This window comes from Folsomia candida, unplaced genomic scaffold, assembly GCF_002217175.1.
Source record: "Folsomia candida strain VU population unplaced genomic scaffold, ASM221717v1 Fcan01_Sc001, whole genome shotgun sequence".
Taxonomy (NCBI): Eukaryota; Metazoa; Arthropoda; class Collembola; order Entomobryomorpha; family Isotomidae; genus Folsomia; species Folsomia candida.
In genome coordinates, this window is record NW_019091193.1 from 9,943,614 (window position 1) to 9,956,441 (window position 12,828).

The 12,828-nt window shown below is 38.6% G+C and overlaps 1 protein-coding gene across 1 annotated transcript; it reads left to right on the forward strand.

Annotated features, from left to right (window-relative positions):
* The first annotated feature begins 5,328 nt into the window (after positions 1-5,328).
* LOC110863229 (forkhead box protein C1-A) lies at positions 5,329-11,166 on the forward strand. The gene is made up of 7 exons (XM_022112483.2): positions 5,329-7,145; positions 7,289-7,395; positions 7,902-7,915; positions 7,976-8,016; positions 9,041-9,087; positions 9,189-9,432; positions 9,940-11,166. Exons 1-7 carry the CDS (start codon positions 6,929-6,931, stop codon positions 11,040-11,042), a joined length of 1,773 nt encoding a protein of 590 aa, XP_021968175.1. The 5' UTR covers positions 5,329-6,928; the 3' UTR covers positions 11,043-11,166.
* The last annotated feature ends 1,662 nt before the right edge of the window (positions 11,167-12,828 follow it).

The window sequence follows — 12,828 nt, forward strand, 5'->3', positions numbered from 1 at the left end:
TAAAATATGATTCCATTCCACCACCATCGTTCCCCTTTCCCTTGACGTCTTCTTCATCGCCCTTCATTTCTCTCTCTCTCAAAGTGGAATGGAGGAAAAGATAAAGCGGTCGTGTCGGTGTCGTCGTATTGTGAAGTAGTTGAAGCCTATAGAATAAGATGAGGAGAATTAGACAATCTTAACAGTTGGGTCTACCACACATGCACTTTGCTATTAAAATCTACTACTTCTGCATATACTTATTATTGACATATCCAACCGTATATTCTCATTTTTTCTACTTCTTGATGAAAACTACAGTTATTGGCATCTCATGCAAAGCGATGCGATAAAGTGTCTGTTTGTTATTTTACTCCAATGTGACATTTTAATTCAACTTATCCCAACTCAATATCCCTACAAATGGGTGGAGATTTTTTATCCAACCTTCCTCAGAGTTTTAAGTTGTATTCTTTCTTAAAGACCAGCTGAAAGAAAAACAAGATGGAAAATCTAAAACTTAAAACAATAGCTCAGAGGCTCCGGGTCAATTAAGAAGCTCTTAACTCTCGTTGGAAGAGAGAAGAGAAAGGCGTATAAGACAAAGTATATAATTTAAGAAGATAGGATTCAACAAGAAATTGCCTGATGATGAGAGAAACAGATGAGGATTACAAGAACAGAGAGATTGAGAAGAAGAAGAAGTTCTTCAACTGCCGAGTTTCTGCAAAAGTTGAAATACTACAACTTTGTTTTGTAGATCTCTTTTCAACTTTATCATTTCCAACCGAGTTGAGTGAGAGTTGAAATGCCCGAGGAAACAAATAGCGTGATTGGGATGTTAATTCATTGTTGAAACGAATAAAGTGTGGTAGCATTTATTTTGTACCACGTTGTTGATGTGGTGAGTTGTGGTGTGGCGAGGTTTTGAACTCCATGACACAACAGTCTTTTGTTGAAGAGACAACAATGGGGAGATTATCCGTGAAAGGATTAAACTCATCTTTGTCCTGTCCGTCTACGTCTACGTTGAGAGTTACAGAGTCAGGAGTAGGCTGGTTACAATGTGTTGATACACTCGTGTGTGGTTTTCCGAGATATTGCAAAGTAATTGTTCCTTGACACAAGTTGAGTTTCATTAGCATTGCATGAATATTAATGCTTTCGAGAATTTGCATGAAAATTACTTTTGAGTCGTCGTCATCGTTGTCGTCAATGTGATGATAAATCCCTTTCCCGAATATACATACGCGCAAATGCATGCATATTGAAGTTGGTGTAAGAGATTATTAAGTGGGGGGGGGTGATATTTAACGTTTTCCATTCTCTCTTGGATGGCGTGGTATGTAGGTACACAGATATATCTTCTCGTTCTTAAAATTTCTGAAAACCATATGCAAAAAAAACATTGAGACGATGGCTTGAAAAAAAGCAGAACTATGCCAGGTGAAAATTATTTTAAGATTAATAGATTGACAGTTTTCGTGACGAAAAACACACGAGTATGGATGACGTCATTTCGTCTTAAATGACAGTTGGGTGACACTCGTACAAAACTCTTCTAATGTGGCATTAAATTTTTAGTCGCAAAGAAAATGAGACGTTGGTTGGTTGTACATACATTTTGGTCATATGTGCTTATGTATAAGAATCTCATTTTTGGTATGTAACAGTAAACTTAATTTTGTACACGAGTCATTTTGGCTGTCATAAAACCGAGCACCACCAAAATGTCATCGTGACATTGATGTTATGTTCACTTTCCCAGACAGACTCAATGCCACAAGATTTTCGTTGCTGAACGGGAAGAAGAATGAAGGATCTCGAGTCCGTAGGAGGCCCACAAATATCGTCGTCGTCGTCAAGTGTTCCAACCTTAAAAGAAGGAAGTAAGGAAGGCATTAGCAACTTAATATGTTTCCTCATAACATTTAATACTTAAGTAGCTTATTGCCAGGGTTGGTGGGTACTTGTGAATTTCTATATACTTCTTTGGAATAAATATAAACATAATTTTGTCATCTGCTGTCTCTCGAGTTGGTTGGTTGCTTGTTGACACTCTTGTAGACCACTTTACTTGATTTGGTGGCACCCGTTGTGAACCATTTGACAACCGATTTCCGGATCATTTTTAAGAACTTCACTCTGGAAATATTATATCGCTGTGAATGTCTGAATTAATGACAGGGACAAGCCAGCGGCATTGGCTTAGCTGTAGAAAATTAGTTAAACAAGCAGAAAATGCATATATACATACATACGTAGTTTTTCTTATGCTTAAAAAATAGTAATAACAATTTAATGTCTACATAGTATAAATTTCAAGGAATGATTATTTTAAAATATAAACCTTGATGATTTGTTATGTATATCAAATCAAATCATTGTTTTCTGCCATAGTTGAAAGTGGGCCGTAAAGAAAATGGCATAATAATGCTATGTCGATGGATATAGGACTAAATACAAAACGTCAAAATGCAATGGTGGTGTGGTATGATTGTGGGATGTGTAGCAGCGGCAGAGCTAATAAATAGTTAACATAGAGCGCAAAAGAAAACATAATTATTCACTTTTACTCTCATCGTAAAAATATCAAATATTGATACAAGAATTATGACTATCATCAAGGGAAACCTTTCAAATTCCACTTTGTTTGCTTATTGTGAGACGAAGGAATTAACTCTGAGCGTGCACCATGGCTTTCAGGGCTTATCCGACTTACTCCTCTAATCTAATTCCCAATATTGAGAAACACAACAAACAAAGAGGTGCAATAAATGAAAACTCTTCGACTTGATGCAGAAATACAAATGTATTTGCTCACCCACGAGCTAGCTACACAGATATCTAGTTGCATATTCTTTCTTAAATGGATTTGTACATATAGCACATCATGAATGAAATATTTAAGAGCCACACGGGTATAATAACCTCTTACTCAAGTCGACCGTTTTTTCATCACAACCAAACAACCGAGGATTTCATTGCACTTTTACATACGTATGCTTTCATAATACGCCGCATGTCAAAGGGTAAAAGGTCTCCAACAAATTGTCGTTGGTGCTAATGTATTTAAGGATGGATTGAACCCATCGAGGAGAATGGGGTTCCAGGATCTTCCTGCTATTGCATTTCACAGTTGCTATAAATATGATATTGTATCCGCCTATCTATAAACTACCTCTCATAGCTGTGGAGGCAGAGTGCGAATTTGGGATTAATCCAGCTATAATCTTGTAAAGATAATTTTTCTGAATCTGCTCGCGTTATTCTCAAATTTTTAAAACATCGGATATTGATTGGGTTGGGAACTCTCAACCTCAATTCCCAAATTCTCCAACTATGCAATCCTCGCTGTGGCCAAGGTTCTTGTCCTTTGGGGATTAAAGGTGGTTACTGCAGATTGTGTGAGCTTAATTTTTCAATAATTAGGTTTAGTTTAATATTTTGTATGAAGTTTTTCATAATTTTAGACTAGTCACATAAAGCTTAAACAAAGTTTTATAAGGATGTGCATAAAAATTGAGTCCGGAATCACAGGAATCAAGGTCAATGTGGTCAGATTTCAACTTATTATTAGTTGTGGAGCAAAAACTGGGTATAATTCCACCCACATATTTATCCAACATTTAATTTTCAGTCTGGACATAACGTTAAAAATTAAGTGCTATTTCAGGCACTTTTTACCAAATCCCAATTACCCAAAGACCAGTTCCTCTTAAATTATTTTTAGTCTCATTTTTTGAATTTCAAGAAAATAAATTTCTGTTTTTAAGCAGATTAAATGGTTTCGTATATCTGACATAATCATAAATTTATAAAATAGTCAGATAATTACACTATCATGCATAATTCACACAAAATTACTTTATGAAGTTTTAAAACCTTTTGGTTTCACATTGCCTCATTCAGTCATTCTTGGTTAATAAACATTTCAATTGAAGCCAAGAGTGGACAGTGTAATATCCAAAAGTGCAGCACATGCGGGGATACGCATCATTCGAACTTATGTTCAAGTGGGTCCACGAGAGGAGAGGCAACGGCGACCCCAATGCAAGATTGAAAGCAAAGGGATTTGTGAAAGTGAAAACTTTGAAAAGGTTTCGGGAAAGCTATCGGGCACTACACGTTTGTTATTTTTTGGGGTGAGGTTTTGGCATGGGCTCCCTTTTTGTGTGCAGATATCACACCGTTCATTGAGCACTGAATAGAACAAAAGCCGAAAGAATACTTGAATTTGTTGTCTCAATTTTAAGTAGCTTTACTACTCAATTGGTCGTCTCAAAGTGGCCCATATGTAGCACATGACAAATGGCATATTCCGAGTTCATTCATTTCTAGTTCAGTTTCAGTTGTACTTTTCGAAGCGAATTGTTGTGGTTCCCGATTCCTTTCTTGATTTTATCAACTAGCAGTTTGAATTAATCCAAAGTGAAATAGGTAATTGTACAAATTTTAAAATTTTCCGATTTCGCTTTGAAATAAAAAATCAACTATTATATTTTTGTCCACCGACATGCTTACTGGGTGTGCATGTACACAAATTGTACCTTCCACGTATGGATTATTGATTGTCTGGGGGTTGGCGTGTCGGCAGGCGAGGAGAATAACATTACAAATAAGTGATTACCACTAAGCATGTAAAGATAAATTGAATGTTATCATAGTGGACGCAATATGCATATTCACTGACAGCTTGACAAGGTGACAATGACAACAGAAAAGGGAGATTTTATGGAGAGAGATATCCACCCCGACTGAATTTTGACGGGGCTAAGAAGGAATGAGTAAAGTGTGTACACTTGAAATGGGATGGGACTTTGGTGTGTAAGAGCAAGCCCGAAAAGTGAGAATGGGTTGAATGGGAATGAGAGCAATCGCAATCATAATAGAATAAATTATGGAGGTTGAATAGGATCAGCGGAATAGAATATTGTGCACCGGGGGGAAAGTGGATAAAAGAAAGCAAATAAAGCCCGATATTGGGAAGGATGACAAGCCATCCGCAGTCAACATCATCATCGAAATTCGTATCAGTCGTCGTGGTGGTGGAGCTTCAGGGCGGAATATCTTCTATCTCTCTTCTGAACAACAAAAATTGGTTTTTCGGATGGCACGGGAAAGAGAGGAAATCGATGCGAGCGATGAGGATGATGGTGTGAACGGATTGGCCGGGGGAGGTTTTCAAAGGAGGGAGTTTCCGCTTGACGGCCGGCCTATCCCCACCAACCAAACCGTTTATTTAAGGTTCATGGGTTGGCTTCATCTCTCTTTCTTCGTCATCATCGCATCTTCTCGTCTATTGAACACTTCCATTCAATGCCCAGCATAAATAAACTCCCATTCCAACCAACTCCAACAAGAGTTAAAAGCTTCAACACCATCAACTCTCTCCGTCCAAGATATTAGAACCCAACGTCTGGTACGTACGTGCAAAATAAACCAGAGCACAACTCTTTCACATACATGGATATATGAAGAGAGAAAGGTTAAGAAGTCTGCCCGACTGCGACTTTGTTGGTTGGTTGATATGTAGCAGTAAGTCATCACAGATAGGTGTGAACACATAACAGAAGAGGAATGTCTCCGTACCGAAAACCTGTCGCAAAGCAGTGCTTGTGCTGTGATGACTTGAGAAAGACGACGGAGAGCACGGAGCAGTACGCAGCAGAGACGCTCCGTTTCGAATACGCTCACTGAAATCTCAACGCCACACCGAAGATCAAATTCAGAAGGAAAAGGAAGGAAAGAGTTGTGTGTGAGACGACCGGAGGAGCATCCGACCGATAACATAACATATACACATACATACACCCACAACGAGCCTCATCCATTCATTCCCTTTTCTATATCGACACTGGACGGAGATCATCCTTCTTCGTATACCCAACAAAACGACCCCATCCATCCCACATTGTTGATTGTTGATCTTACGTTAACTTGTAATTCGGACCCGGTGTTTTCTCAGTGAGAAACTGTTTTCTTCTATATTGTAAATCGTGTGGTGAAAAGAAACAAGTCGTTGTTTTTCTATACTTTATCCACTCGCTCTAAAAACTAAAGAAAACTCATCACAATTGACTGGACGAGACGGATAAGTTACAACATTGTGGTAATAGCTCAGGTTTTCTCAACTAAGAGGATAAAGACAATCTTTCTTTTTTTAAAAAACAAAAGCCCCCGTTCGTTGGTTGGTGTGCCGTTCCCTCAAAAATAAATCGATTAAGGAAACATTGTCAATTCAACCTTATTAAGTGTTGTTTTGTAAGAGTCAAAAGTGCAAACTGACTGAGTACGTGTTGAGACAACTGAACTCTTTGAACTGATCCAGCAAAGTTTACTTTCGCAAATCTCAATAAACAGAACATATAATCATGGTCACTTGTGAATGGAACTGTGTGTCTATGTGTGTGTAATATGATGTTTGTTTATTCCCATTTCATCCACAAGGAATGTTTTCTCTGAAAACTTAACACTTTCTCCAAAAACAACACTTTCGTCTGATTGTTTGTATTTGTAATGCAACTTATCATAATAATAATATTCATCGTCATCATACCGTCATCATCACGCCCCTTTGAGTGCTAAAAGTTGTATCCTTTGGTATCAAGTGCAAGGTCGCGCACCCATAGCCATGCATACGGAAGATTATGTAATCCGCCAAACCTGGGATTGACCCTTTCGCAAAGGAAACAAAAACACAACAAGAGTTAACAAGACGACGGAGTGCAGTGAAAAAATAAACTTTGATTATGATGACAAACTGTGTTTCTCTTGGAGCCCTCTTTGCTTTTACAAGCAAGTGAGTCGCGTCCTCCTGCTGCTGTCTCAATTTGGAGTCCCATTCAGAGATTGTTGTGTGGTTTTTGGATAATTTTCAAAAAAAGAGTCAACAACCGAAAACAAGAAGACGTCATAAAAAACACCAACAACGAACATAGCCATTAAAATGCACACAATATTTGGTGATCAAAATGCTTATTACCGACACCCCAGTTCCTACTCCCCAGCATCACTTCAACCCATGCCAACAATGGGACCTACGGCTTATCCTTATGAACAGTATTCCGCAATGTCGAGATATAGTCCATATGCTGCAGCTCATTATCCTAGCCAACAATCTGGAGCGTCTAAAGACTTGGTGAAGCCCCCGTATTCATATATTGGCAAGTGTTAAATATTGTCAGCAAAGGCAGAATTACATTAAATCCTATATCTTTAATATTGGAGTATTAGAAGGGATATTGAGATATGCAATGTTCAATATTTCTGAAAATATGCCAATTTCTAAAAATATTGTAAATTACAGCTCTCATTGCAATGTCAATTCAAAATGCACCCGACAAGAAAATAACGCTTAATGGCATTTATCAATTTATCATGGAACGATTCCCGTTTTATCGAGAGAATAAACAGGTATGCATTTCGGAATTTTTTAGATTCAAAATTGTAAAATTTGCAATCGCTTTCTCTAATATATTTTTATTCGATCAAGTAAATTCATAGCTCTCATAAATTCATAACTCTTCTGTTAAATAATTTTTATTTCTTGTTCTGACCGGGGTAATATTTTTCTTATCCTAATTTCTGAGAAATTCTAGTTGTTATCGTAGAATTTCACTCTTTCATCAGTTTAATTTTCAATGAGAAATGAAGCCGAACAGACGCTCATTGTCAAGTACACAAGAATTCGACCAATTAACTATATTATAAAACCATTAAGTTTTCTATTTATTTATTATTGATCAGAATATAAGCTGTGTTCGCAGAGTTTGTACGAAAAAAATCACAAAAAGTATCGAAAAAAGCTGACTACGCAAGAGTCGCACAAGAAGGTCCCTAACTTCTGAGTTTAAGTTTTCTGAGATTTCCTCCGTGTTCCAGAGTAATAATAAATTTCATATTGTTTTTCTACTTTGCAGGGCTGGCAAAACAGGTAAATCGCTTTTTTTAATTTGTTGGACCATAATTAATTATTCTCTTTCATTTTGAACAGCATTCGCCACAACCTTAGTTTAAACGAGTGTTTTACAAAACGTAAGTATTTTCCATTATTATAAACCATAAACATGTTTCTTTGGACACTTTCCCCACTTCCCTGCAGCCTCTGGGGCTGGCATATTCCTGGCGCATGTGGGCAATATCGGGGGCATCCTTTTGTAACCCCTGTTCACATTTAACCCTCGAGATTGAGACTACTTCGGCAAAATAAGATGGGGCACCCTGGGACTATTTCGAATATAGTTTTAGAATGCGTTCGGAAATAGATAGGAGGCTCATATCTGGGGGGAAATAGCGTAATTTTAGCAAATGTGCATGTGTGTTGAGGAGACGTCAGCCACACCCAAAAAATTGTGGGAGCGTTGCTCAGCTAACATGGACTTTTCTGCCCTTTCTGCCAACAAATTTTCAGTGTCATCTCGCATATGGCTAGATTGGTCAGCATATCACAACTTTCACTTACAGCTTTCTTTTATTTGCAACTTGCTTTCACCCAGCCAAGCAGACCGATTGGGTGAATGGAGGTAGCAGCCACCTCTCCCACGCACATATCTCCCTGCCCCGTGAACAGCTACCCCCAGATAAATATTAAAAGTGTAATATGTATCACAACTTTCTCTTTCGTGTGTGTGTAAACGTATGTTAGCCACTCGCAATAATTCATTTCCTATTAGTTTTTAAATTAACCAGAGATAGGTTTTAATGTTGGCAGCATGTTTTTTGGAATTGGATCAATGCATCGGATTCATCAGAGCAAATTCAATCTTTAAATCGCATCGAGTATAATTATTTGATGATCATAATTCTAGTAATTTAAAAAAAATGGAACTTCCACTCCTCCCTATTTCCTCTTGTTCATCAATTTCTTCATCGGAATCATGGTCCAATTGTATATTATACGCATTTCTTTACCGCTACTAATAAATTTGAGCATACACATAAAGGATGGATGTACCTAAAGATTGACTTAAATATACTTAAATCCAAATTCCACTTGGATATCAGGTGTAACAAATGCCTAATTCTTATGCGTTCAATCTTTATTTTTTGTTTCTTAAAGTTCCTCGTGATGATAAGAAGCCTGGAAAAGGGTCCTACTGGTCACTTGTAAGTAACTCTCAAAGAATTGTAGTGAGACTTGTAGTAAAACCGAATCGTTTTATAAGACATCATTGCATAAGTAACAGTTTTATACCCAATTAAAACAGGACCCCGATTCCTACAACATGTTTGACAATGGGTCCTACTTGAGGAGACGGAGACGATTTAAAAAGAAGGACGCATTGAGGGACAAGGAGGAGACGATGAAGAGAATGGTTGGCGTGGTGGTGGGATCATCATCGTCTTCGGACAGAATGTGTCCTCAACAACAGTTGACCCATTCTTCGTCACAGTCGATTAGCAGCAACGATAATAGACAGACGTCGATGACCCCGAAAAATGCGAGTGCTGGTACGGTACCCCTAATTATATTGTAATTAGTTCTTCTTACATACAAGCACACATTTTGTTTCACTTTGCTGATGGTTCAATTAGCAATGGTTGAGACTCATCCCTTCTTCCAATATGTATCCAAGCATGTAAATCTTTGTGCTTCAATGCACTTTTCTCCCTCCAGGCTCATGACATGACTTAACAAGACTCATGTTGAAAGGAAAGATTGATTTAATGCAACTGCTAAAAACTTGGTCATTAGTGGGAAAGATTTGTGTCATCTCAGGTTACAGTTATGTGTTGCTGAAAATAGATAAGCAAAATTATACTTGTCACACAAACTAAAAGTTTAATTCCATTTATTTTTGTGAGGTTTCTGATCATTTCTACATTTTTGCGCATCATTGGCACTGATGCATATCAATGATTAGGGTCATAAACTGCAAAATAAATATGACACAAAGAGCCAACCGACGCAACTAACCAGCACGATTTTACAACATTATTACTTGATTTTCTTCCCAGATCACCAACAAGGAAGGTTAAACAGCAGGACGGTTGGAAGCGGCGGAAACTCGACTAATAATGGAATCATCATAAAAGGTCAACCTTCAATAAAATCAGAGCCGATAGACATGAAAATAGACGACTGTCACCAGCAGCATACTGGCCCATCTGGAAAATTTTCTTCGACAACCAAAGTGTTCATAGACCGTTTCGAGTCCCACAAGAATCAGTCGTCGGATCACGGGGTGGGTGGCGGAGGGGGCAGTGGTTGCTCATCCACCTCCAACATGTCCCCTGCGTCCATGGGAATTGCATCCCCACTGATGAGCGGTTCTCCCCACTCCACGTCCCCCTCTTCCCATTGCATCATCGGCCCCATAATGGACCATGGGCCTCACATCACCCCATTCAGTGTGGACAGTTTGGTCACTAATTCTCGCGATAGCCCACTTAATCATCACAGCAACCCACACCACCCCCTTGACGGCACTTCTTTGCATCATCACCACCATCATCATCACAACCACAATCCGCACCCACATTCCCACTCCCACCATCCCATGAGTTTCGCCAGATCTCACTCCATGTATACTGGAAATAGTGGTGGTGGAGGGGGGTCGACTTCTCCCTATTGTTCCAGCGGGGCAATTCACTACGGTCTGCAACAGGAGGAATTGATGAGTTCTTGTCTATCTGCTGGAAATTCGGCTGCTGCTGCGGCAGCAATCGCCATGACCATGACCCCAAACCCAGTTATTGCAGTTGCGGCTTCATCCGACCAGTATTCTCGATCCTGGTACAACGTGGCCAACAATAACAATAATAATGGAACTTCTTCCAACCAAAATAATAACAACAATGGTGGAGATCCCAACCAACAACACCCGCCGCCGCCGTTGCATCACGAGGGCGGCGGTGGTGGTGGTGGGGGCAGCAGCTCCATTAGTCCTGTTAACTCGTTGACAGTTTCCTCAGCAGCGTTCGAGAGACATGCAACTTCTGAGCTGTTTGTTGAAGCGGCGACCGGATCTCCATGTGCACCTCATCATATCGGTTTTCGGGGTGGTTCGTCTGCATACAGATCCTACTACGCTAACGACTGTGCAACTCAAAAATATTAATGATGAGTTCCAACTGTAATCTATCACTGTAAATATTCCTTTATTACTATGTGTATGGTTTGCATTGTGTATAAAATAGTTGTGCATCTGTATAATAAATGTACAGCTTATTATGAAAATCAAACATTCGTATGTGTGCATCATCTTTCTTTGCTTGGTTATTTAATTTCCTTTAGATGATGAAGAATCAATGATTCTCGAGTTAAAACCTTATCCGTCGTCGTACATGCATACATTTCCAACGAACTGAAGGAAGGGCGAGAATAGGAAAATGAGATTCATCTGTAGAAATGATTTTTATTAGTCATTTGCCTGTCTGTCTAGTTTTTTTCCTCAATTTTAACCAGCCTAACAGCATTAGAATGGAGTAGTCACTATACATACTTGCATATGTGTAGCTCCAGATTATTGGTGTTGGTGAATTCAGGAAGCCATTCTTCTATTGAGAAACAAAGAGAGCTTTCATCAAATGGACACGAAATGAAAAGTCTTAATGTCAACGCGTCACAATTGAAATGTCTCAACTTTGACAAGAGAAGAAGGAGAGAGTACAAAGAGAAAATGCAAATGAATTGAGCCATATAATACATTTGTATATGTATGTGCATATTATATGGATTTTGTAGGAAGTGAATATACATAAGTCGATATCCAATTATGACGATATTATGCATGTCTTCACTGAGCCAACTTTATCCAACTAGATATCCAACCACTATAAATATGTATATCCAACCAACGAAACACAATTCCAGTGTGAATTTTCGATAATTTCTCATTTCCTACTATATGCATTTATGTTCAACTGCGTACTATCTATATGTCGGAGCATCTATGTGCATATGTATTTCTAGGAGCATAATATTCTTCTTTCACTTCTTGGTTGGATTGGGGTTGGTTGGATAGTTTGGCTAACTCGGAGTGAGTTTATTTCTGTATAATGAATTTGCTCTGTTCTTTTGAAATGGTCCGTCCGTCTTTTCCACCATTTGTCTCTTTCCCACACGCCTCAACCAACCATACATACGCTGGATGAAGATTAAATAGAAGAACAACTCACTCATCTTCCACTCGCATACGTTTACACACACGAACACGATGTATAATGCATACATGTATGGTGGAGGCAGCAATTTATGGATTTTCAACATCTCAACTCTTCACTTTCCAGTTTGAAGAACAATTCTGTCGAACAAAGTCGAATTTTGTTCTGTTTAGTAAATTTGACGCGCACAAGTTGTGTGAGGTCTAGCTCCCTCCGTCCTTTTCAGAATCTTTAAACAAATCTCGAGCTTCAAATCCACCTAAAGATCCACCAGAAGGAATCCTCAAGAAGACAGGGAAATCCTTTGCGTATTCTTGCACTCGATGTATGTGCTCCATTTCTGTTTAATTTCACATTTTACAGTCATTGTCATTCTTACACCACAAAATTGATGATACACAACCAGTCACTTGCATACTCCGTTAACAAATTGTAAGCTTGTTACTACCATAATACGCTAACGATAATCTGAAATTGATACCAAGGTGGAGCAATCGATAGATATTTTTTTCCCATCTAGAGGCAAACTTTGGACAGCACATGAATATATTATGTAGGTTGGAGAGCTCCAACTTCCAAGTGTGATTTCTGTGGAAATGCGCAGAGTCTGCGACAGATTAATTGGCTTCTGGCTTTCAATATCATTTAATCTTGGGCGAATAGAAAATAGGAAAAGCGAGAAACAATTTTCTTCCATCTTAGTGCCTTTTACACACCAAACGCCTCGAGTTATTGGAAAAT

Coding starts and splice junctions, on each gene's coding strand:
- LOC110863229 (XM_022112483.2), top strand. CDS start 6,929: ATGCACACAATATTTGGTGATCAAAATGCTTATTACCGACACCCCAGT. Junction 8,017..9,040: donor AAACGAGTGTTTTACAAAAC/GTAAGTATTTTC, acceptor TGTTTCTTAAAG/TTCCTCGTGATGATAAGAAG. Junction 9,088..9,188: donor AAGGGTCCTACTGGTCACTT/GTAAGTAACTCT, acceptor CAATTAAAACAG/GACCCCGATTCCTACAACAT.